Source organism: Neovison vison, chromosome 7, assembly GCF_020171115.1.
Source record: "Neovison vison isolate M4711 chromosome 7, ASM_NN_V1, whole genome shotgun sequence".
Classification (NCBI taxonomy): Eukaryota; Metazoa; Chordata; class Mammalia; order Carnivora; family Mustelidae; genus Neogale; species Neogale vison.
Genome location: NC_058097.1, coordinates 108,388,286 through 108,412,442, shown reverse-complemented (window position 1 = coordinate 108,412,442; position 24,157 = coordinate 108,388,286). Strand labels below are relative to the sequence as shown.

The 24,157-nt window shown below is 48.0% G+C and overlaps 2 protein-coding genes across 6 annotated transcripts in view; one reads left to right on the top strand and one right to left on the bottom strand.

The window, feature by feature from the left end:
- The window catches only part of IFT46 (intraflagellar transport 46), a 15,329-nt gene extending 4,666 nt beyond the window's left edge, over positions 1 to 10,663 (top strand). The window contains exons 4-12 of the mRNA XM_044257960.1: positions 1,373 to 1,500; positions 4,798 to 4,872; positions 5,018 to 5,111; positions 5,545 to 5,673; positions 7,028 to 7,149; positions 7,483 to 7,549; positions 9,292 to 9,352; positions 9,625 to 9,710; positions 10,184 to 10,663. Of these exons, the coding sequence (XP_044113895.1) occupies positions 1,373 to 1,500; positions 4,798 to 4,872; positions 5,018 to 5,111; positions 5,545 to 5,673; positions 7,028 to 7,149; positions 7,483 to 7,549; positions 9,292 to 9,352; positions 9,625 to 9,710; positions 10,184 to 10,279 (858 nt within the window). The 3' untranslated portion in view covers positions 10,280 to 10,663. The remainder of the gene's footprint in view (positions 1 to 1,372; positions 1,501 to 4,797; positions 4,873 to 5,017; positions 5,112 to 5,544; positions 5,674 to 7,027; positions 7,150 to 7,482; positions 7,550 to 9,291; positions 9,353 to 9,624; positions 9,711 to 10,183) is intronic.
- Positions 10,630 to 24,157, bottom strand: TMEM25 (transmembrane protein 25). 5 transcript variants are annotated; one of them, XM_044257959.1, is made up of 9 exons: positions 23,749 to 23,900; positions 23,528 to 23,621; positions 22,948 to 23,259; positions 22,208 to 22,498; positions 21,875 to 22,006; positions 21,532 to 21,562; positions 21,278 to 21,378; positions 21,059 to 21,148; positions 10,630 to 10,678 (listed from the first exon to the last, which is right to left on the bottom strand). In XM_044257959.1, the coding sequence occupies exons 2-9, from the start codon at positions 23,595 to 23,597 to the stop codon at positions 10,638 to 10,640; spliced, it is 1,068 nt and encodes a 355-aa protein (XP_044113894.1). In that variant the 5' UTR covers positions 23,598 to 23,621; positions 23,749 to 23,900; the 3' UTR covers positions 10,630 to 10,637. The 5 variants fall into 5 exon arrangements, with proteins under 5 accessions (XP_044113894.1, XP_044113893.1, XP_044113890.1 ...); XM_044257958.1 differs by lacking the exon at positions 10,630 to 10,678 and adding an exon at positions 14,868 to 14,940; XM_044257955.1 differs by lacking the exons at positions 10,630 to 10,678; positions 23,749 to 23,900 and adding exons at positions 19,605 to 20,931; positions 24,119 to 24,157.

Sequence of the window (24,157 nt, the reverse complement as noted above, 5' to 3'; positions counted from 1 at the left end):
AAGATGTCTACAGCTCTAGGCAGGCCCTTGAAGCTGTGCACATGCTCTGCTTAACTGCCACGTGTTGAGTCTTAGCACATAATCTGGGGATTACTTTTTATTTTTTAAGATTTATTTATTTGAGGGGGAACCTGGGTGGCTCAGTCTGCCTTTGGCCCAGGCCATCATCCCAGGGTCCTGGGATCAATCTCCCCATTGGGCTCCTTTTTCTCCCTCTGCCTGCCGCTCCCCCTGCTTGTGCTCTCTCTCTCTGTCAAATAAATAAATAGCATCTTGGGATGCCTGGGTGGCGCAGTTGGTTAAACTACTGCCTCCGGCTCAGGGCGTGGTCCTGGAGTCCCGGGATGGAGTCCCACATCAGGTTCCCAGCTCCATGGGGAGTCTGCTTCGCTCTCTGACCTTCTCCTCGTTCATTCTCTCTCTCACTGTCTCTCTCTCTCAAATAAATAAAATAAAATCTTTTAAAAAAAAAAATAAATAAATAAATAGCATCTTTAACCCACTGGGTGGCTCAGTGGGTTAAAGTCTCTGCCTTCGGTCCCAGGGTCCTGGGATCAAGCCCCGCATAGAGCTTTCTGCTCAGCAGGGAGCCTGCTTCCTCCTCTCTCTCTCTCTCTCTGCTTGCCTCTCTGCCTGCTTGTGATCTCTGTCAAATAAATAAATAAAATCTTTTAAAAAAAAGATATAAATAAATAAATAGCATCTTCAAAAAAAAAATATTTATTTGAGAGAGGGGGGTCAGAGGGAAAGGGAGAAGGAGAGAAGCAGACTCCCTGCTCAGCAGGGAACCCTACACAGGGCTGTATCTCATGACCCTGAGATCATAAACTTGAGATCATGACCTGAGCCTAAGTCAAGAGTCCGAGGCTTAACTGAGACACCCAGGCGCTCCCAATGGTTACATTTTAATTGTCCTTCAATAACAGGAGCTTTGCAAACAAGTGAAGAAGGATATTTGAAGTAGTTCAAAAAGCTGTAGTAATGTAGACTAATAGCATAAAAAGCCTAAAAGTTCACATTTTAAAGTAGTCCCACTTTGGAGTTCCTGCCTGGCTCAGTGGGAAAAGCATGTCATTCCTGATCTCAGTGTCCTGAGTTTGAGCCAATTAAATCTCTGTCTGTCAAATAAATTGTCTGTCAATTAAATCTTAAAAGAAAGAAAGAAAGAAAGATAAAGTGAGGACCCAGTTTGTAGCTAAGCAGGAGTAGACGAAAGTGCTTGCAGCCTTTCTGGGGAGCACGTTTCTCTTTCACCAGAAAGTGGTGCCAGGTGGGAGGGTAGGTGTGGGAGTAGCGGGGGTGGGGGGAGGGCATAGGTACACTAAGCTTCTCTTCATGTGGCGCCTTCCATGCCTGCCCTGCCCCATCTCAGGAGAAGAAGACCTCGCAGCTGACACCTCAGCGGGCCTTCAGTGAAAATGATGATGATGATGATGACTCATCTGAGACAGATTCTGATGAAGATGACGATGACGAAGAGCACGGGGCCCCTCTGGAAGGGTGAGGAAAGCCCCCTGGCTGAGGACCCCCAAGCCAGGGAGGAAGACGCTGCCCTGGGAGGAGATGAGTTGGGAGTGAAATTCTAGCATCTCTTTTGATCTCCCTTACTTAGGATTTTCACATTCTCAGAAACCAACAGAATGAATTTTCCTTCTTTCCTGGCTACACTGCCTCACTGAGTTCTGTGATGTCACTTGCATTATCTGAAATATTTGTGGGCTCGGAGGGTTCATGAGGATTTGCTGAATAAATCTAAAAGGTGGTCCCTGCCTTCAGGGAGCTCTTATTTTGGGAAAGGGAAAATAAAATTTATATACATACCCAAGCAATTCTGTTTAGCAAGGAAAACACACATGCACAGAAGCATTTCTGCTTAGGCTCAGCACCTTTTGAGAGAGTGGAGAGTAAGTGCTTCTGGTACCCCACATGGAGGCAGATGTCCCTGGTGATGCTTTGGTAAAAAAAATCTTACCCAGATGCCTTGGTGGCTCAGTCAGTTAAGCATCTGCCTTCATCTTAGGTCATAATCCTGGGGTCCTGGGACTGAGAGCCTTCCCACCCCCACTCATGTTCTCTCTCTCTCTCTCAAATAAATAAAATAAAATCTTAAAAAAAAATCTCTGGGATGCCTGGGTGGCTCAGTCAGTTAAGCATCAGCCTTTGGCCTAGGTCATGATCCCAGGACCCTGGGACTGAGCCCCAAGTCAGGCTCCCTACTTCTCCCTCTCCTCCCTGCTCATGCTCTCTCTCACTATCTCTCTATCAAATAAATAAATAAATAAATCTTTTAAAAATATCTCCTTAGGGCGCTCAGTCATTGGGCATCTGCCTTCAGCTCAGTTCATGATCCCAGGGTCCTGAGATCGAGTCCCACATTGGGCTCCCTGCTCAGCAGGAGGCCTGCTTTTCCCTTGCCCACTCCCCCTGCTTGTGTTCCCTCTCTCATTGTCACTCTGTCAAATAAATAAATAAATAAAATCTTTGAAAAAATCTCCTTACCCTGTCCAGCCCTTATGCTAGATGAGTCATGACCCACCCCTAGCTGTTTGTTTTTATTTTTTATTTTTAAGATTTTTTGGGCACCTGGGTGGCTCAGTGGGTTAAGCCACTGCCTTCGGCTCAGGTCATGATCTCAGGGTCCTGGGATCCAGTCCCGCATCGGGCTCTCTGCTCGGCAGGGAGCCTGCTTCCTCCTCTCTCTCTCTCTCTGCCTGCCTCTCTGCCTACTTGTGATCTCTGTCTGTCAAATAAATAAATAAAAAATCTTTAAAAAAAAAAAGATTTTTATTTATTTATTTGACAGAGAGTGGTACTGAGAGGCAGAGAGGCAGGCAGAGAGAGAGAGGAGGAAGCAGACTCCCTGCTGAGCAGAGAGCCCGATGCAGGACTCCATCCTAGGACCCTGGGACCATGACCTGAGCCGAAACAGAGGCTTAACCCACTGAGCCACCCAGGCGCCCCACCCCTAGACGTTTTAATCAGAGTGGATTCTAAAGCCCATTCATTTCAATTACCATTACTGGTTAAACAAAGTGACGTTGGTGTAGCCAATCAGTAGGATTCCATTTAAAAATGGCCATTAAAAAATAAAAGACAGCACTCTCTCCACTGTAAAGCACAATATCCAAGAGAGAGTGTTAAATTGTAAAAGGGTGTAAAGAGGGGCACCTGAATGGCTCGGATGGTTGAGCATCTTCAGCTCAGGTCGTGATCCCAGGGTCCTGGGATCAAGCCTTGCATCAGGCTCTCTGCTGAGCCGGGGGGAGGGGGGGGCTGCTTTCTCCTCTGTCTCTGCCTACTTGTGATCTCTGTCTGTCAAATAAATAAATAATAATAATAATAATAAAAGAATACATAAAATTAAAACAAAAATAGAAAGATATAAAGAATGTTTATGCTGTGCTACCATGTGTATGAGACAGATATTACAGAGACTATCTTTAGGAAATATTAGAGACTAATAATAGTGATTACTTTGGAGGAGGAACTTGGTGACAAGGGGACAAGTGTGGAAGTGAGCCATGACTTTTCACTATATACATTTGTTCCTTTTACTTTATATCATCTGTATGTATCACTTATGACATAGTTTAATAAAGATAAGTTCCCTGTGGATTATTCACCTGCAGGTAGACACTAGTTAATGAGACAAAGGTTTAATTCCAGACTGACTTTTCATGCTTCCCAATTTATTTCATAATCATATCCTGCTTTCATAAATTATAATCTGGGGAAATGGAAACTTCATATCAATAATATATTTAATTTTTTAAGCTACTCTCCCCAGAAGGACTTTTTAAATAACTTTCAAGTCACTTACGTACTTAGCCAATGTTCATTACACTTCACTTAATTATAATTAGGGCGCCTGGGTGGCCCAGCCAAGCGTCTGCTTTCGGCTCAGGTCATGATCCCAGCATCCTGGGATGGAGTCCGCATTGAGCTCTCTGCTCAATGAATGGGAGGCCTGCTTCTCCTTCTCCCACTCCCCCTGCTTATATTCCCTCTCTCCCTCTGTCAAATAAATAAAATCTTAAAAAATAATAATTGTTATAATTTATGTGTTCTACTATTTTTTTTTTACTGCATACATTTCCTGTATCAATACAAGTACTCTTTAATAAGCATACAGTATCTGGGACTCCTGGCTGGCTCATCAGTAGTGTGTGACTCTTAACCTCTGGGTTGTGAGTTCAAGCCTCATGTTGGGTGTAGAGCTTACTTAAAAATTAAAAATAATAATAACTATACAGTATTCAACTTAATATACCTAACCATCTTTTAAGTATTGGATATGTTGTTTCTAATGTTTTACTTTTATAAATACCGCTGTTGAAAACATCTTTGTAAAAATTCTCTTGAGGAAAACTATTTTCATGTCAGAAATTAAAATCTTGGGGTGCCTAAGAGCACCTGGGTGGCTCAGTGGGTTGAGCCTCTGTCTTCAGCTCAGGTCATGATCTTAGGGCCCTGGGATGGAGCCCCGCATTGGGCTCCCTGCTCCCTGGAACCCTGCTTCTCCCTCTCCCACTCCCCCTGCTTGTATTCCTTCTCTCGTGCACTCTCTCTCTCTCTCTGTCAAATTAAAAAAAAAAAAAGAAAAATCTTTAAAGTTGCCTTGCCAACCACACAGGAAAGGCAGATGTCGGTGGGGCCCAAACCAGGTTCAGAGTCACAGGGTCTGTGGTCAAAGTTGGGCAGCGGGGGCCGCACTGACTGATCCTGAACCTGCGCTCGGCCACATCTGCTCCATCTGCCCTTCTCTGGCCACCTTGCAGCGTACTTTCCTTTCTCCAGGGCTTATGATCCTGCAGATTATGAGCATTTGCCAGTCTCCGCAGAGATTAAGGAACTCTTCCAGTATATCAGCAGGTGAGCACGAGGCCTTCCTCCCGTGACCCCCACCCCTTTCCTACCACTAGTCTGTAACAAGCCTGTTCTTCCTAGATTTTTTCAGCCTGAGCGGTAAAGTCCACTTCTCTGACTTTCTCTACCTTCCCTTGGCAATGTCTCCTAGGTACACACCTCAGTTGATTGACCTGGACCACAAACTGAAACCTTTCATTCCTGATTTTATCCCTGCTGTTGGGGATATTGACGCATTCTTAAAGGTACAGTTGGCACATCCTAAAAATGACCTCTTAGGTGTTTCTTCTGGCCTATTACTGTTAACAATCCAACTAATTCCCTTGTCTAGCATTGGTTACCTTTATATATGTTCTTCATTTCATTGGAGTTCTCAATCTGGTTCTCCTAATTCTACTCATTGCTATTTAGGCAATACTTGATTGAATCATTATATATTAAAAACTTGTCATTCATTTACCTCCTAATTAGTAGCTTTACATTTAAGGCACTGTAGATCATGTGTTTTTTTGTAGATAGTGCTTTAGTACTGCATGACAGACAAGCATGCCTTTTAATAACCAGTAATTAATGATGAATGGGAAGAGGTCTTCCTCTTTGACTTATTGGAAACAGTAGGTCTGACCTTTTTATGTGCCCCCTCCCATTTTTTTCTGTCTCTTCCTTTCTCTTAACCAGGTCCCACGTCCTGATGGAAAGCCTGACAACCTTGGCCTGTTGGTATTGGACGAGCCTTCTACAAAGCAGTCGGACCCCACAGTGCTCTCGCTCTGGTTAACTGAGAATTCCAAACAGCACAACGTCACAGTAAGATAATAGCCCAGGCTGGTATCTGTGCACTTGACTTACTGCCCATCAAAAGGGATGGCTGTGGTTTCAGGCCAACCCTATTTTTTTAAAAAACAGTTCACTGAGATATAATTTACTTACAATGAAGTTTGCCCTTCTAGATTGTACAATTCAGTGATTTTTAGTGTGTTCACAGAGCTGTACAAATTATCACTGCTGTCTAACTTAAGAACATTTTCATTATTCCAGAAAGAAATCTCATTAGTAGTCGCTCCTCATTCCCCACTCCTCCTAGACCCTGCTAAGTACTTCAGTTCCTTCCTTTTTCTATTTGAGTACAGCTGACATACAGTGTTACGGTGGTTTCAGGTGTACAACACAGTGACTGGACAAGTTTGTACCCTGCGCTGTGCTCACCACCAGCGTAGCTACCGGCTGCCACCACACAGCGCTATTACAGCACTACGGGCTGTAGCCCTTAGGCCGTGCCTTCTACTCCTGTGACTCACTCCGTAACTGGAAGCCTGTATCTCTCACTCCCCTTCACCTGTTTTGCCTATCCCTTCTACTCCCTACCCTCTGGCAAACACCAGTTTGTTCTCTGTATTTGTAGGTCTGATTCTGCTTTTTGTTTATTCAATTTTTTTTAAGATTTCCCCATATAAGTAAAATCATACTTCACTCCTTGTTTTATGGCTCACTCATATTCCATTGTGTGGACATATCACAATGTGGCTATCCGTTCTCTAATTGTTCCCACTTTTACTAACATGCTGCTGTGAGCTTGTGTGTACATACCAGTTTTTGCTTGGGCATATATTCTTATTTCTCTTGGGTATGTATGTAGGAGAGGGATTGCTAGGCTGGTGCTAACTGCTTAACACTTTGAGGAACCGCCACACTGTTTTCCAAAGGAGCTGAACCATTTTACAATCCCACCAGCAATGAACGAGAGTGGCAGTTTCACCAACACTTGTCACTGCCTGTCTTGTTTATTCCAGCCATCCTAGTGGTATGAAATACCATCTCGGTGTGGTCAGTCCTATCCTGTTGAGCTGCCCCCTTTGCATGGCTCCAGAAAATTCAGCAGAGTTTCCTCTCATCTCCATTGGCTGCCGTCACGCTTCCCCATTCATCAGCTACCTGCTGTATATGAAACAGCAGCAATGATGAGCCATCCCGTTAAAACAAGAGAGCTATTGGGATGCCTGGGGAGCCTGCTTCTTCCTCCACCTCTGCCTGCCGCTTCCCTGGTTGTGCTCGCTCGCTCTCTCTCTCTCTTTCTCTCTGACAAATAAATAAATAAGATCTTAAAAAAAAATAAGAGAGTTACTTTAATCCCATCAGCCAGGGTTTCCCCTTATTTTTATAGCAACATATGAAAGTAAAGAGCCTAGAAGATGCAGAGAAGAATCCCAAAGCCATTGACACATGGATTGAGAGCATCTCGGAGTTACACCGTTCTAAGCCCCCTGCGACCGTGCACTACACCAGGTAAGAAGTACTACCCTCCCCACAGTAACCCCCGGAAACCTTCACCACCCACAGATACATTGCCTCTGAGATGAAGGCCCACAGGCAGAACACATACTGGGTTAACCTGAGGTCCTGTTGATCTTGACAGCTACTGGCTAAAATTGCAGACATAAAGATTGTGATTTATCTGGTATTCCTTAGCCGTTCTTCCAGACCCCCAGACCCTGGATACATCGGCCCAGTCTGTATTCTCAGACTGACCACCTCCCTTCATCCTACAATCTCCTGATCCAGAGGTTGCTGATGTCATTGGTCCACGTTTCTTGCTCATACTTACCTCTGTCCATGTAGGCCCATGCCTGATATTGACACGCTGATGCAGGAATGGTCCCCAGAGTTTGAAGAGCTTTTGGGCAAGGTAAGTGGAGGGAGCAGAAGCTAAAAAAAAGTGTGTCATTTACTTGAAGGCCCTGTATTATTTTTAAGTTTTTTTAATTAACCAACTTTAAGAATTTATTTATTTATTTACTTATTTATTTATATTTATTTGAGAGAGTGTGTGTGAACACCAGCACAAAAGCGTGAGAAGGGGCAGAGGGAGAGGGAGAGAAGCAGATTCCCCACTGAGTGCGAAGCCTGATGCGGGGCTCGATCCCATGACCCTGAGATCACGACCTGAGCTAAAATGAAGAGTCCAACACTTAACCAACTGAGCCACCCAGGTGCCCTTTAAGTTTTTCTTTTTTTTAGATTTTATTTTTAAATAATCTCTATACCCAATGTGGGGCTCAAACTTACAACCCTGAGATCAAGAGTTGCATACTCTACTGACTAAGCCAGTCAGGTGCCCCTTTTCCTGTATTTTTATTATCATTTGCTTTTTAATTGTAATATAATTCACACTCAGAGACACACACACATTAATTTTCAGCAGCCGAACACCTTTGTGTAACGAACACATCAGATCAAAACACAGAACATCACTACCATCTTGGCGGCCCATTCATGCTTCCGCCTCCCAACGTAATCACTGTCCTGATTTCTAACAACCCAGACCAACCTGCCTATTTTGTGTGCTGTCTAAATCTAATCATCCTCTTTTGTGTCATATTTCTCTTGCTTTTAAGAATATTAAAAGTCAGAGTGGCTGGGTGGCTCAGTCAGTTAAAGCATCTACCTTCAGCTCAGGTCATGATCCCAGGGTCCTGCTTAGCGGGAAACCTGCTTCTCCCTTTTCCTCTGCCCGTCCCCCTTCTCATGTGCTCACTCGCTCTCTTTCTCTCTCTCTTGCTTGCTCTCTCAAGTAAATAAAGAAAAAAAAATTTTTTTAGAAAGAAAGTTAAAAGTCATAGTGGGGAAAATGTGACAATTTAGATTCAAAAATAGAGTTCTAAGTACCAGTAGTTACTGTTAAGCAAACAAAAGAGTGATAGACTAAAAAAAATTATTTAAATATATATATATACATATGAAGTGATTACTGTCCAAGCAAAGAGCTCTTCAATACCAAGCAAAGGAAACTGATGGGACGCCTGGGTGGCTCAGTGGTTTAAGCGTTTGCCTTCGGCTGAGGTAATGATCCTGGGGACCTGGGATCGAGTCCCTCATCCGACTCCCTGCTCACCAGGGAGCCTGCTTCTCCCTCTGCCTGCTGCTCCCCCTACTTGTGCACGCTCGCTCTCTCTAACAAATAGGTAAATAAATAAAACCTTCTAAAAAATTTATCTCTTCTAAAACTGTATGTCTCTAATACAGTCATATTCTGAGGTACTAGGCACTCAGACTTCAATCAATATATGAATTTGGGGGAAACCCAATTCAGCCCATGACACACGTATGCTAGGAGCTCTCTTCCTCCAGAGAGAAAGAGAAAGGGACCCTTGGGTGGGTCATCAGTTAAGTATCTGCCTTGTGCTCAGGTCATGATCCCAGGATCCTGGGATGGAGCCCCTCATTGGGCTTCCTACTCAACAGGAGGTCTGCTTCTCCCTCTGCCTGCCGTTCTCCCGCTTGTGTGTGCGCGTGCGCGCGCTCTCTCTCTCTCTCACAAAAAAATAAAATCTTTGGGGAAAAAAAAGAGAGAGAGAGAGAAAGACAGAGGTGCTGGCCCCAGTGAAACTTCAGCCTTCGGACTCTGGTCCGCCCCGCATTGACTTCTAGGTGAGCCTGCCCACGGCAGAGATTGACTGCAGCCTGGCGGAGTACATCGACATGATCTGCGGTAAGCTCTTCCGTCCCTTCTTGTCCGCGTTTCTGGACGAATACATCGTGGTCTTTTGAAAAAGCTCATTTGCTCTGGGAAGACAGTATCTTGAGTTACACCCCACACTCCAAGCCAGTTTGCTGTTTGGCAGCCCTGAAGGTGTATTTGGGCTTATGCCCCCAGAGTCACAGCGACACATCCCATCTGGGAGGGACATGGCTTTCCGAAACATAAACGCCCCATAATGCCCAGTTGTGATTGGTTCTGCTCACGCAAGCTCTTGATTTCAGCCATCCTAGACATTCCTGTCTACAAGAGTCGGATTCAGTCCCTGCACCTGCTCTTCTCCCTCTACTCAGAATTCAAGAACTCACAGGTAAGACCAGCGTAGAGTGTCTTCTGCTGTAGTGAGGAGCGCTCCAGTCTCCACTCTTCCCAGCCCGCTGGGATTTGTCCTTGGACAAGGAAGGATATTTCTGGTAACTCACCCTTCCCCATCATTCAAAGAACAGCAAGCAGGAAGGGTGGGACTTGCACAGGCAGGGAAGCAGAAGAGCTGTGGGCCTTTGGAGTGACCAGGCCTGCGAGGGTCCCGCAGGGACACTCCCTCCTGTGGGAGAACCACAGGGCTTAATGAATGGACGCAGGGCAGAAGGAAAAAGGGGGTTCATCTCTGAAGGAGGTGGGGCAAATGCCTAGCTGTTTTTCCAAGACAACACCAAGGAATTGTTCTGAAAGTAGAACTGGGAAAATACTGGAGCTGAACGGGTTGTCGAGAGGTTAATTGTTGCTCAAATATGGCCGCTAGCATGCCAAACACTCCAGGTACCCTCTCCTGTCTCCTCACAGCATTTTAAAGCTCTCGCTGAAGGCAAGAAAGCGTTCACCCCTCCATCCAACTCCGCTTCCCAAGCTGGAGATGCAGAGACATTAACCTTCAGCTGAGACACGCTGGGTCTCCGCTCCAAGGCTGAGCTGGCACCGCTGCCCTGGCTGAGGAGGGACAGTCATCAGCCTTGTGGCAACCGTGCCTCCACCACAGCCTGATGGGACACCGAAGTCCGCTGCCCCCTCTGCCAGAATGAACTGTGCGGCTTCTTTAAATGGCTTCTGCCTGTTTCCGGCTTTCTTCCCATGGGAATACGCATTTACACCGCTGTGGAGACTTGAGTTAGAAGAATAGAAGGACTGGAATGTCTGGGATTCTGGGGGTGCTCAGGTTGGGAGGAAAGCTTCAAAGATGTTCTTTTTGAGACAGCGACAGAATTATTTTCTTCCATTCTTAATGTTATTGGCAAAGATTTCACAAGTAAAATGCTCTATCTTTCAGGTTGTTGTGCTGTTCTATAATATGAAAGAGACAAGACAGACCGATTCTTATGCAAGCCGAGATAAGGATCGGGCCCAATAATGGCATTAAGTGAATCATGTTTTCCCAGAACTGATTTTCCTGGGGTCTCTCACCAGTTACTGCTGCCGCCTTACAGGTTTCCCTGACTGTCTAGCTCCAGACCTGTGTGGTTGTGGTCTCCAGACAGCTGAGCTGGTGCACCATCCGGGTGAGAGGTGACTGTGCCCCGGATGAGGGAGGAAGTAGTGGTAGAAGTAGAGACGGGGCGATTCAGGAAATAATTTGGAGGCTACATCAGCCATGCTCCAGTCAGGAAGTCAGAAATTATGCTAGTTCATCCTTCCTTCCTTTTTTCCTTCCTTCCTTCACTCCCTCCCTTCTCCTCTCCCTTCCATTCCCTTCTCTTCCCTTCCCTTCCCTTCCCTTATTTCTCCCTTCTCTTTCCTTCCCTTCCTTTTTTCCTTTTCTTTGCTCTTTTAGAGGGTGGGGAGGGGCAGAGAGAGAGAGAGAATCTGATGCACACCCCACACCTAGCATGGAGCCCAATCTCCTGACCCTGAGATCATGACCTGAGCTGAAATCAAGAATCGGACACTTAACCGACTGTGCCACACAGGCGCCCCCATGCTAGTTATTCTTTTTTTTTTTTTTTAAGATTTTATTTATTTATTTGACAGGGAGAGAGAGCACAAGCAGGCAGAGAGGCAGGCAGACAGAGGTGGAAGCAGGCTCCCTGCTGAGCAGAGAGCCCTATGCAGGGCTTAATCCCCGGACCCTGAGATCATGACGCAAGCTGAAGGCAGAGGTTTAACCCACTGAGCCACCCAGGTGCCCCCATGCTAGTTATTCTACCATGGGGTGTTAAATGTGGGAAATTGGTCACAAAGCATTGGAAGGGCTGACAGAGCAAAAGGGAGACAGGAAGGTGGACTGCAGGAAGGAGAGGCGCAAGGGGAGGTATCTGCTGCAGGTGCCGGGGCAGAAGGGGTGCTGCAGTGGTCTTGAGTGGCTGAGAGGGTGCCACAGCGAGGCACTAAAGTCCGCACACCTTCGCCCCACTACCATGGCAACTGTGAGTAACAGCTGCTGCTTCCTGTCTCCCACCTTCTCATATCCTGCTGGCGCCTCCCACTGGCAGAAATCAACAGGTGGCAAGGGGATCTGGAAAACCCAGCAGTGAAAACAGAACGGAAGGGAGGGCATGGGGCTGAGCAGCAACAGGTAGACCCACAGACCTTGCCGGTAGACCGGATGCAGGGGACGGAGGAAGGGAATTAGGGATGACACCCAGGTGTTTGGCTGGAGCAGCCAAAGGGGTAAAGGAACCAAGGACGGATGTGGGGGCAAGAAGTGATTGGAAGGGAGAATTACATTACAGTGCTACCCTGTCAGCCTAATCTATGCACAGTAAACACAGAGATGGGAGGGGACTGTTTCCCACAGACTCTTCCACCAGGCGTGAGGGTCCTATCATGCTTCAGTCTGAGGAGCCGGAATATCCGTGCTCAGGCCTCACTGTGACATCCCACTGGGACATTTAACTCCTAGGGGAGAAGTCAGGCAATGCACGACAGGAGCTCAAATTCTCCATTCCTTTCTCAGCGAACACTCAGACCACTTTCTTCATCTAGAGCCGAGAGCACTAATAAATACCATTGATTCTCGTTATCCACAGTAGTTGTGTTTTGTTTTGTTTTAACCAGGCTCCACGCCCAATGTGGGGCTTGAACTCACAATCCCGAGATGAGGGGTCACAGGCTCTACGGACTGAGGCTGCCAGGAGCCCCGTTATGCACAGTGGTTCTGTTCTTCCCAGTCACAGCAAACACCCAACCAGCAAACACTGAACCGTTGCTCCTTGGGGAAATGCAAGGTTAGGTTTCTATGAGCCCCTGGTCACACCATGTTCATCAAGCAACCACGGATTCGCTGAACTCAGAACCACCAGCCCTCTGAATCGTGCCGTACCGAAGTTTACCCGACACACAACACGTAGGAGCGCTGGCCACTACGTCAGCGCTTAGGGGTCATTCTAGTGCACTGAATCACCAGCAATCAGAAAACATAGCAATATATAGAACATGTTTACAGTAGGAGAGCTGAAACCAGGAGCCAGAATGTCCCCCTTTTTAGCCTCAGCAGGGAAGCTAGGTGTCGGGTGACAAATTTTTCACTGCTCTGAGCATGTCTGCAAATAACTGAAAACACTGCCAGTACTGATTTGGGATAGTAAACACATTGAGTGAGAAAGTGGATTCACAAAGGCAGAATCTGCAAGTCACACAGATCAAGGGTACTTCCTGCCAAAGACACTGTTAGGCCGCAGCCTTAGCTTACCTCCCTGTTCCAGCACCACCATCCAGGGACCGACCCAGACACGGCTCGCCTGCGTACCTCTCTCCACCTCAACGCCTGTCCTTCCTCCCCATTGGCTCCTTGCTCTGTGGCCCTAGAAAAAAGCCAGTACTTCCATACCTCAGTTAACCTAGCTATGAAACAGTTACAATAAACACTAATTAACTGTGAGGCTCGTCCCATGGGTAAAATTATGTGAAAAGATTAAGTGCCCCAAAATGTCATATGTAGTAATTATATTACTAAGTATAAATTTTCAACTAGGCCTCTGAAGACTGCATTTGGCCACTTTCTCCCTACCTGTAGATCCTCATTTTCCATAATCCCTCAAGGCAAACTGAAAAACCAATCTGTTTGCAGGCTCTACCGGGAATTCAGGAAGTCCCCCTTCTAACCAAACTTCTATGCTGGCTATTTCCCCAGCCGGAAGCATCGTCCTCCTCCTCTGCTGATGGTAGGCTCTCAACACTTCAAAATAAACAAACATTGAACATCATATTTATATCTTCACTCCTTCCTTTAACCCTATACAATGATGATGTAAGGATAATTTTTTATAAGGATTTTATTTATTGATTTATTTGACAGAGATCACAAGTAGGCAAAGAGAGAGTAAGGGAAGCAGGCTCCCTGCTGAGCAGGGAGCCCAATGCGGGGCTCAATCCCAGGGATCATGACCTGAGCTGAAGACAGAGGCTTTAACCCACTGAGCCACCCAGGTGCCCCAAGAATAATAATTTTGAAAAAGATACAGACCAGCAAGGATAGATAATAGGAAAGGAAATGACAGGAGACTAGGCAGCAACAATTTTGGAAGATGGATAAGTGGTAACTAATTTAAGGGAGTGGGGGGGGGTCTGAAATTTACCTACAGAGGAGAGAGACAGAGAAACTGGTAAGAAGTGAGCCATGTCACACCGCAGAACCCTATCTCTTCTATCCCAACAGAAGACCTTTGAACCAGGGAGGCTCTGGACATGAGAACACCAAGACACTATGAGGACAGCCGTAAGGGGCCATATTTAAAAGAAATGGATAAAACAGAGTGAGCAATGAGACAGTCACCCTTTCCCATGCTTATTTATACCTCCAAAGCAGATTATTGGAAAAGTCCTCTCGGCAAACGGACCAGCCAAAGAGAAAAGACCTTTAGATACTGACATGGAGTATATAAGCACATGTCCAGGTCCCAACCTCCCCATCAGCTTCCAATCACTTTTCTGGTTATGTCATTCTTGTGTTTGTACACCTGTTTGCAACTCTCATTTTAAACATGGATGTACAATGGGGGATCTCTGGACTTTGAAGAAAGCCAGAAAAATAGAGACTAAAACGGGCAGAACAAAGTAAATCAGAGAAACAAAGCAGCTAAGCTAAGGGGGAAAAAATTAATAATACTCATAGACCAGGGGCGCCTGGGTGGCTCAGTGGGTTAAGCCTCTGCTTTTGGCTCAGGTCATGATCTCAGGGTCCTGGGATAGAGCCTCGAATTGGACTCTTCTCTCAGCAATGAGTCTGCTTCTCCCTCTCCCTCTGTGATCTCTCTTTTTCACTCTCTCTCAAATAAACAAACAAAATATAAAAAAAAAAAATGCAGAACATGATCTCAGAGTCCTGGGATAGAGTCCCTTATCAGGCTCCCTACTCAGCGAGGAGCCTACTTCTCCCTCTCCCTCCACTGCTCCCCCTGCTTGTGCTTGTTCTGTGTGCATGTCAAATAAATAAATAAAATCTTTAAAAAAGAGAGGTTTCCTTTCTCAGACGACACACCAGACTAATTTAAATCACAATCTCGCAGGTAGGATACAGGAATCCATATTTTTCCTCAGCTCTTCAGATTATTTCAATATGCAGACAAATTTGAGAACTGCTGTTACAGATTTCCATGAAATCAGGAGACCTACAAAAGGAACAATGAACACAGCAAGAAGCTATACAAAGTATAAATATTTACACACCTAATAACAGACCCTCAGAATATATAAAGCAAAAGTTGACAGAATGGAAGGAAGAAATAGTTTTATGATAATAGCTCGGAACTTCAATACCACACTATCCGGACGCCTGGGTGGCTCAGCGGGTTAAGCCTCTGCCTTCAGCTCAGGTCATGATCCCAGGGTTCTGGGATCAAGTCCTGCATCAGGCTCCTTGCTTGGCAGGGAGCCTGCTTCTCTCTCTCCCTCTGCCTGCCTCTCTGCCTGCTTGTGCTCTTTCTCTCTCTCTGTCAAATAAATAAATAAAATCCTTTAAAAAAAATACCACACTGTCAATAATGGATAGAACAATGAGACAAAAGGTAAACAAGGAAACAAAGGGCTTAAACAGCAAAGTGAACCAACCAGCTCTGATGGACATGGGCAGGACAACCTGCCCAATAGCAACAGCATACTTCTCTGGTGTCCATGGGACATTTTTCAGGACAGGTGATATTTTAGGCCACAAGTTAAAGTCGCAATAGATTTTAAAAGGTAAATATCATACAAAGTATCTTCCCTGACCACAATGAGATGAAGTCAGAATAACAGAAGCAAAATTGAAAAACCCACAAATCTGGGGAAATCAAAGAATACAGTATTAACCAACGAGTCAAATAGGAAATCACAAGGGAAATTAGTAAATACTTAGACACAAATGAAAATAAAAACAAAACATACCAAAACTTACAGGATATAACAAAAGCAGTGCACGGAGGGGGAATTCACATTTAAAGAAAAAGAACTCAAATAGGGGTGCCTGGGTGGCTCAGTTGGTTGTGCATCTGACTCTTGGTTTCAGCTCAGGTCATGATCTTGGGGTCCTGGGATTGAGCCCTATGTTGGGCTCCCTGCCCAGCAGCGAGTCTGCTTCTCCCTCTCCCTCTGTGATCTCTCTTACTTTCACTCTCTCAAATAAATGAAATCTTTTTTAAAAATTAAAGAAAAAGAGACAAAAATAACGTTTAAAAAAAATTGAAAAGCCTTAGCCAAATTGTCTAAAAAAAAAAAGATTCAAATAACTAAAATCAGAAATGAATGTGGTGATAGTACTATCAATTCCACAGGAATAAAAAATAGAGGAGAACCTGGGGGGTGCCTGAGGGCTCAGTCATAGTCTGCATTTGGCTCTGGTCACGATCCCAGGGTCCTGAGATCGAGCCCCACATCGGGGGGAGCCTGCTTCTTCCTCTCCCACTCTTCCCATTTGTGTTCCCTCGCTCACTCTCTCTCTGTCAAATAAATAAATAAAATCTTAAAAAATAAATAAAAAGTAGAGTACTATAAACAACTGTATGCCAACAAATTGGATAACCATTGAGTAATGTATAGAATTGTTAAATCAGTATGTTGTATGCCAGAAACTAATATACCACTCTGTGTTAATTATACTTCAATTCTTTAAAAAAAGTACCTAAGGGGGGTACCTAGGAGGGCTCAGTCAGTTAGGCATCATCTCTTTGATTTCAGCTCAGGTCATGATCTCAGGGTGTGAGGTCAAGCCCTGGTTCAGGCTCCATGCTCAGTTCTCTCCCTCTGCCCCTCCCTTCATACTTTCTCTCTCCCTCTCTCTCAAATAAACAATTAAAATTTTTTTAAACCATTTTTTTAAAAAGATTTTATTTATTTATTTGACAGACAGAGTTCACAAGTAGGCAGAGAGGCAGGCAGAGAGAGGAGGAAGCAGGCTCCCTGCTGAGCAGAGAGCTCGATGCAGGGCTGGATCCCAGGACCCTGAGATCATGACCCGAGCTGAAGGCAGAGGCTTTAACCCACTGAGCCACCCAGGTGCCCCTACAACTAAAAATTTTTTAAAAGTACCTAAGGCGGGGTACCTGGGTGGCTCAAGTCAGTAATTATGAGACTTTGGATCTCGGGGTTGTTAGTTTGAACCCCACAATGGAGTAGAGTTTATTTTTAACTTTTTAAAAAATTTTATTTGAGAGAGACAGAGAGAGAGAGAACACAAGCAGGGGGAGGCACAGAGGGAGAAAGAGAAGCAGGCTCCCCACTGAGCAGGGAGCCTGATGCAGAGTTTGATCCCAGGACCCTGAGATCATGACCTGAGCTGAAGGCAGAAGCTTAACGAACTGAGCCACCCAGGTGTCCCTATATATCTTTGTTTTTTTTTTTTGATACATCCCAAAGGAAGATGCAGACATCAAGGTACTTTACCCCTAAACACTTTGGCATGCATATAATTACCTGGAATTCAATATTTTTGTTTTTGTCAGGTGAAATTTATACTGAAATGTACAAATCAAGTTACCATTGATGACTTTTTAAAAAAAATTTTATTTATGGGGTGTCTGGGTGGCTCAGATGGTTGGGTGTCTGCCTTCAGCTCAGGTCATGGTCTCCAGGTCCTGGGATTGAGCCCCAATCTGGCTCCCTGCTCCCTTTGTCTCCCCCTCTGCTGTACTCTCTCTCTTTCAAATGAATAAATAAAATCTTTAAAAATATGTTTTATTTATTTGAGAGAGAGCAAGAGAGCACTAGCAGGGATGGTGCCGTGTTGAGGCAGAGGGAGAAACAGACTCCCCACTGACCAGGGAATCCAATGTCGACCTCAATCCCAGGACCCTGGGTCAGGACCTGAACCAAAGGCAGATGTTTAACCAACTGAGCCACCCAGGTGCAACAACCACTTGATGGTTTTTAAAACTACAGCTTTATTGGGGTGCCTAGCTGGCTCAGTTGGTAGAACATGCAATTCCTGACCTCGGGGTCATGAGTTTCGAACCCCATGTTGGGGGGTGAGTACACTTAAAAAAAAAAAGTACAGGGGCACCTGGTGGCTCAGATGGTTGAGCCTCTGCCTTTGGCTCGGGTCATGAGCTCAGGGTCCTGGGATCAAGCCCCCCATCGGGCTCCCTGCTTGATGGGGAGGCTGCTTCTCCCTCTCCCTCTCTCAAATGGATTAAAAAAAAAAAAAATCCTCGGGGCGCCTGGGTGGCCCAGAGGGTTAAGCCTCTGACTTTGGCTCAGGTCATGATCCCAGAGTCCTGGGATCAAGCCCCACATCGGGCTCTCTGCTCAGCAGGAAGCCTGCTTCCCCCCCCACCCCCCGCCCCCGCCTGCCTCTCTGTCTACTTGTGATCTCTGTCTGTCAAATAAATAAAATATTTTTTAAAAAAATCCTAAAAAAATTAAAAGATAAAATTTTAAAACAAAGAACAGCTTTATTGAGACATAATTTGTACTTCATAAAGTTCACCCTTATAGAGTGTAGAGTTGGGTGATTTCTGATCTGTTGATAAACAAGTTATCAACATTGTGCATCAATCACCACTAATTCTAGAACATTTTCATCACCCCCAAAAGAACCCCATATTCACTGGCAGCCATTCCCCATTCTTCCTTCCCTCTAGTCCCAGACAACACGAACCTATTCTGTCTCTGCAGATTTGCCCATTTTGGGCATTTCACAAAAATGGAGTCACAAATGGTCTCTTGGATTTGGCTGCTTTCATTCAGCATGTTCTCAAGGTTCGCCCAAGCTGTAATTTGATGGGCTTTGACCTGCAGAGTGAGCAGACCTTCTCCATCTGCATTTCTCAGAAAGGAGTCTTTACCTTTCATCAAACTCTCCAAGGTGTCTGCAACTCAACAAAGGGACAAGGATTCTGATCCAAGGGAGAACTGGAACACTAGTTTCAAAGTCCACCCCTTTGCAAACAAATACTTGCGAGGATGGATTTGCCCAAAGAACCCACCTTTTTGCTGAAAGGTGGGAGCAGCTGGGAGGAGCGCAGGGCTTGCAGCCTTGCCAAAGAACCACCAAGGAAGGGGGTCTAGGACCTCTCAAAGGAAACAGTGGACGCCCATCACCAGAGACGCACCCTGGCTTCTAAACGTTCTGGGGCCACAAAGCCACTTACAGGCAAAACCAGTAGAGACTGGGGCAGTGGCCTAGGCCACTTCCATGGAGCAGACACCCTACTGAACAAGAGAGAAGCCAGAGAGCGGGGAAGAAAACCCAGAGCTATGCAAGACAAGTCAACCTGTTGCTCAGAAAAGCATATAAATTTGTCCTCAAAAATCTCCTCTCGGGCGCCTGGGTGGCTCAGTGGGTTAAGCCGCTGCCTTCGGCTCAGGTCATGATCTCAGGGTCCTGGGATCGAGTCCCGCATCGGGCTCTCTGCTCAGCAGGGAGCCTGCTTCCCTCTCTCTCTCTGCCTGCCTCTCCATCTACTTGTGATTTCTCTCTGTCAAATAAATAAATAAAAATAAAAATCTTAAAAAAAAAATCTCCTCTCATTTCTAGTCTTTTTTTCCCCCGTACAATTCTCCAGAATTTATTTATTTATTTATTTATTTATTTATTAAATCACAGCCTAGTCTGAGCCTTCTGTCCCTCTAACCCTGCTCTGGCACTCCCGAAAGCGAAAAAGCCAGCCCTGCCACTGAGAACAGTGTAATTAAAGAAACAGCATTATTCATTTTTAAAAATAAAAGTTCTGGAGCAAAGTAAAATGAGATGATTCAACAGAATTGAGTAGTGGGTACACAGGTGTTTTCCCTATTTTCTGTAGGATATAAAGATTTCGTTTTAGAACCATCTATGAAGAAATGAAACAGACATGTAACATTCACTAAGCCAAGTTTATTAAATTTGTTGTGTACTCAGCACTGTCCTAGGCAGTAACATGAAAAAAACTATAAAACAAGTTATCAACAAGGGAAAAATATACTCTGCACTATAATAATTTGCTATTTCCATGTTGCTTTCCAAAGAATTCTTACATTGTTTGGGGGTACATGGTTCCCCCCCCTTTTTCCATGTTGCCCTAAAAGCTTCTAGCTCTGTCAAATAATGTGCCACTATCACCAGCCCCTGAAGAACCAATGGTGGGACAGGAAGAGTGGGCCTTCCTGCTGATGAGGCAGTTAGGGGCTGGTCAATGCGGTCCCATGGTGGGGGTTTGTGAAAATAGGTTGAGGGCTCAGGGCACTCACAGTGAATCAGAGGAAGGCCAGACTTGGGGAAGCCACAGAGAAGGCCCTGGGGTGCTCCCTAACCCCCTACCTAGGGGATGTGCTTAAAGTGCCAACACCATAAGAAAAAGATGCATAGCTACGTGCTGCTGGGGGTGCCACTCGACTTCCTGCCTCCCTCTTTTCCTCCTGACTTGTGCTAACACCGGGCCCTGGCACCGCCAGGCTTAGGTCAATGGAGAAATCCAGTGCCCAGTGGAGAAATGCAGAAGATCCAAAGTATAATATACAATGCCCAAGAGGAGACGGAGACAAGAGAAGGGCAGAGAGGTATGCAGCAAAATTTGTGCTTGGCCCCTGCCCCTGGGCCAGGGGTTGGTTTCCGTGCAAAGGGCAGTTTGGTTCGATATAGCTATCAGGGTCCTAAATTTTCCCTGAGGGAACAAAGCTGCACAGCATGGGGAGGAAACTGAAGACATGCAGGGCCCTCCCTGCCCCCCCACCGGGAATGCCCCGTGCCTGCTGTACAAAGTGCTACGACTACTGGTGTGTGGCCCAAAGCAGGCCCAGGCCGGCAGGGCCAGACCACACTCAGAGGCCTGACAACCGCACACACACCTGCACAAAGAGCTCCAGCTGCCGGGGTGCACGCGCCTGAAGGCCCCCCTACCTGAGGTAGAACAAGGGGCTGAAGTCCAGATGGTGGCTCTGCCAAGACACCTGTGCCCCTGAGGGTCAGATCCCAGTGACAAACGTCATGTGGATGACACAGAGGGTGCCTCAACCAGGAGGGCAAGCCAAAGCAGCAGGGGCATGACCTCTTCCCAGTGGCAATAGGGCCAGGCAGAGGTGGCCATGCGGGGGCGGTGCCCAGGAGCCAAGACGGTACCCCCCATTTCGCCCCGCTCAGAGCCATATCTCATCACTGCTCACACTGGATACTCGATAGATATAGCCCAGCATGGGGAGCCGGATGAAACCTGCAGGGGCAAAGATGCCCGTGAGACGCAGTGAGCCTCACCGCCTGGAAGCTGCCCATGGAGACTCAAGAGGCCTCTGGCAGAAGCATCAGAGATTGGGGGTGGGGGCGCGCCCATGTCCCAGTACCTCGGCTGGTGAGGAGGCCGCCAGGCTCCGGGTCCAGCAGCTCCGGCCGGCTGTTATTCGGAGCCATCTGCCGGTCGACTGGCTTCCCTGCTGGGTGACACAGGGCGGGTGCCCAGGATGAGGAGTGTGCCTGATAGGGCCTAACCCCTCAAGTACCAGGATCTCTCTTTGCCTCAGAAGCACCTCTGAAGGTAAAGTTAGGGCAGACAGAGGGTGTACCTCTGGAATCCGGAGTGAGGTCATTGAGCTGAAGGTTGGACGGGAGGGACATGTTCTCCCGTGGCAGCCGCACGTTGTTGAGTTTCAGGTTGTTGGAGTCACTACAGGGCAGACAGAGCCTGGGATGTGCCCTGGCTCCAGCAGGTCCAGATTCCTGCTTTGGGGCCCTTTCCAGAACTAGGGAGACCCGCAGTTTCCAGCTGTCCCCATGCTGTATCTCAGGTCGGCCCAGCCAGCCAGCCCCAGGAAGTTACCTAGAGATCAGGGATGGGCGCCGGGAGGGGCCTAGGGAGAAAGAAACCACACACTTCTTAGGGAGCCCACCCACTCGGGGCTCTGCCCCTATGCCCTTTCAGACCCAGGACCCTCAGGCAAGGGATCTCTCCTAGCTCTGGGACAGAATGGGTCCCCAGTGCCCAGGCCTGCTCTGGAGTTGCATCGGGTTTTCCCCATGGCCATGCCCAGGAAGACCCACTCTGCCACTCGTCAGAGATGACCTGTCCTGCCAAGCCCCACATGCTGCCCTTGTTGCTTCTCCCTCTCCTTCTCCCTGCTCCTCAGCCACCCTCGCCCCCCACCCCATTGCTTTGGCCCTACCTTTGGTCTTCTTCTCTTTCCTGCAGACCAGGCAGGCCACCAAGGTGCTGAACCCCACCAGGGTGCCCAGTGCAAGCCCTCCAGCCACAACGATGCCTAGCAGTGGCACTTCCACTCGGGTGGCCAGAAGCCCTGCAAAGTGTTCTCTGGTTAGGTTCCAAGTGGGCAGGGGCCCCCACCTCGGAGATGCCACAGGTACCATTCTGTCCTTGCCCAAGGTGGTCAGCACAGCCCATTCACAAGACTCACCCAGAGGGCAACAGTCTTCTCATTTCTGTACTGTGATCCTGCCCCCACCTGAGGCTGTGTTGGCCAGTTGCTGGCAATGCTCACCCGGGGCCGGAAGCGAGGCGCTGGTGACACCCACGTCATTGGTGGCCACCACAGAGAGGTTGTGGGCCAGGCTTCGGAGCTGCAGCTGCACAGTGTGGTTGGTGAGCCAAGGGTAGTTCTGGGCATCCAGCACCAGGAAGTCGGAGGCGTTGACAGTCACCGGCCCATCCTGGTCGATCCAGGTCACATTGGCAGGGGGGTTGGCACGCACCAGAGCAAAAAGGACAACCAGGAGGCCCGGATCCTGAGCTTCCTGGTACTTGGCCCCGACCTGGGCAATCTCTGGTTTAACTGGTGCAAAGCAGAAGCCAACATACTCTCACCACAGCCCTCAGACTCCTTGCCCTTTCTTCCCAAACCCAGAAGGGAGCCAGGAGCTTGGACCTCTTCTCAAGGGGGCACTGGGAAACAGGATGGCTGGGTCTCCCTGAGAGGCAGCATTTCACAGTGATTAACAGTAAAATCACTAAAACCAAAATATCTGGATTTGAATCCTGGCTCTGCTTACTAGCTATAGGACTGCAAACATAATACTTAACCAATCTGTGGCTCAGTTTTCTCACTTGTAAAATGGAGTTAACCAGAATAACTACCTCACAGGAATATCCTGAGGATAATGTGAGTTAATATTTGTAAAGTGCTTAAGTGTTTGTTAAGGGGTCTATCAGACCACTGCCTGGTGGCTGCTGGGGGTCTTCGGGCAGGGAACCTCTGTCCCTGCCCACCTCAGGGGCACTCACATTGCACATTGAGGATGACAGAGGCATTGGCTGACCGGCCACTGCCGGGGTCCTGCAATGAGCAATTAAGCTCATGCTGGGCCCTCTGGGCAGTAACAGTGAAGGTGCTGGTGCCTCCGGAGAAGGCCTCCCCGCCCACGCTCAGCAGTCTCGAGGTGCTGGCCTCCTGCAGCTGTCCATCCAGGTACCAGGCCAATCGGGGGGTTCCAGGCCACCCTGCCACCCGGCAGGTGAAGGCGTGCCGCTCGTTCTCCCGAAGTGCCAGCTCCGCCCGGGTCTGACCATCAATTTCTGGTGCCAATTCCCCCCAACCTGGAACACAGCAGGGGGTTCTGGGGAGAGCTGGGGGAGGGGTGGAACTGGTCTGTGACCAGCATGACATCCTGTTACGGAGGGGCAACTGACCAAGAGCCGGGGCACCCAGGTTCGCTCACGAGGAACTGGCTGGGCCGTGGGTGGGTGGGTGAGGGGAACCCAGCTCTAGTGCTCTGGGGCCTGAAGTAGGTATCCAAACCCAAGGTGAGGGGAGAGAGTGGCTTGCCCCCAGAAGGGCTTCGCCAAGGGGTGAACAGGGGTGTACCTGAGCTCAGAAGGGCTGGCAGGAGCAGCAGCATGTGCGGGAGGGCAGCTGGGCCCGGGGGTAGTGCCATGGTCCCTCAGGCCTAGGCCCCAGGCTGCGGAGACAAGGGGGTGGGCCTCGATGTGAGCCCGGTGACCGCAGGCAGGCTCGGGGATTCCTCTAGTAATTTTCTCTCCAGAAACAAAAATAAACCGTGCACCGACACACAGATGGAGACTGACCCGCAGTGGCGAAGCCAAGGACGCCCAGGCGAAGGCCGGAGCCCAGCCAGCACACACCGACGGGCGCAGAACCGGGCCGGGGGCAAACAGGCTCCGGCCCGCAGGCGCAGAGACCGCGCGCCGCCGCAGACCGCACCGGGCCCGACACTCGCACGCACAACGCGGACTCGCGGGGCGGCGCCCCTCCCCCAAAGGGACCGTCTTCCCGGTCCGTCCCTCCCTTGCCCCTTCCCCCTGCCATCCAACAAACGCACGCCCGCTTCCGGCCTTCCCAGGACCAGGCGGAGGCGGGCCAGAGCAGCGGGGGTCCGGGTGGGGGGGGCGGATGGGAGGGGAAGCGTGCGGCAGCCCCGCCCCCAGCGCGCCTCACCTGAAGCCCGCCGCGCGCTCCGCACTAGCGACTGCTCAG

What these genes read in the sequence shown, in the direction of transcription:
- TMEM25 (XM_044257955.1), bottom strand. Translation starts at nt 23,597, where the DNA reads ATGGCACTACCCCCGGGCCCAGCTGCCCTCCCGCACATGCTGCTGCTC. An exon ending in GCCAGCCCTTCTGAGCTCAG is followed by an intron (nt 23,260 to 23,527) that starts GTACACCCCTGT and finishes GCTGTGTTCCAG; the next exon opens with GTTGGGGGGAATTGGCACCA. An exon ending in CGCCCATCCCTGATCTCTAG is followed by an intron (nt 21,379 to 21,531) that starts GTAACTTCCTGG and finishes TCTGCCCTGTAG; the next exon opens with TGACTCCAACAACCTGAAAC.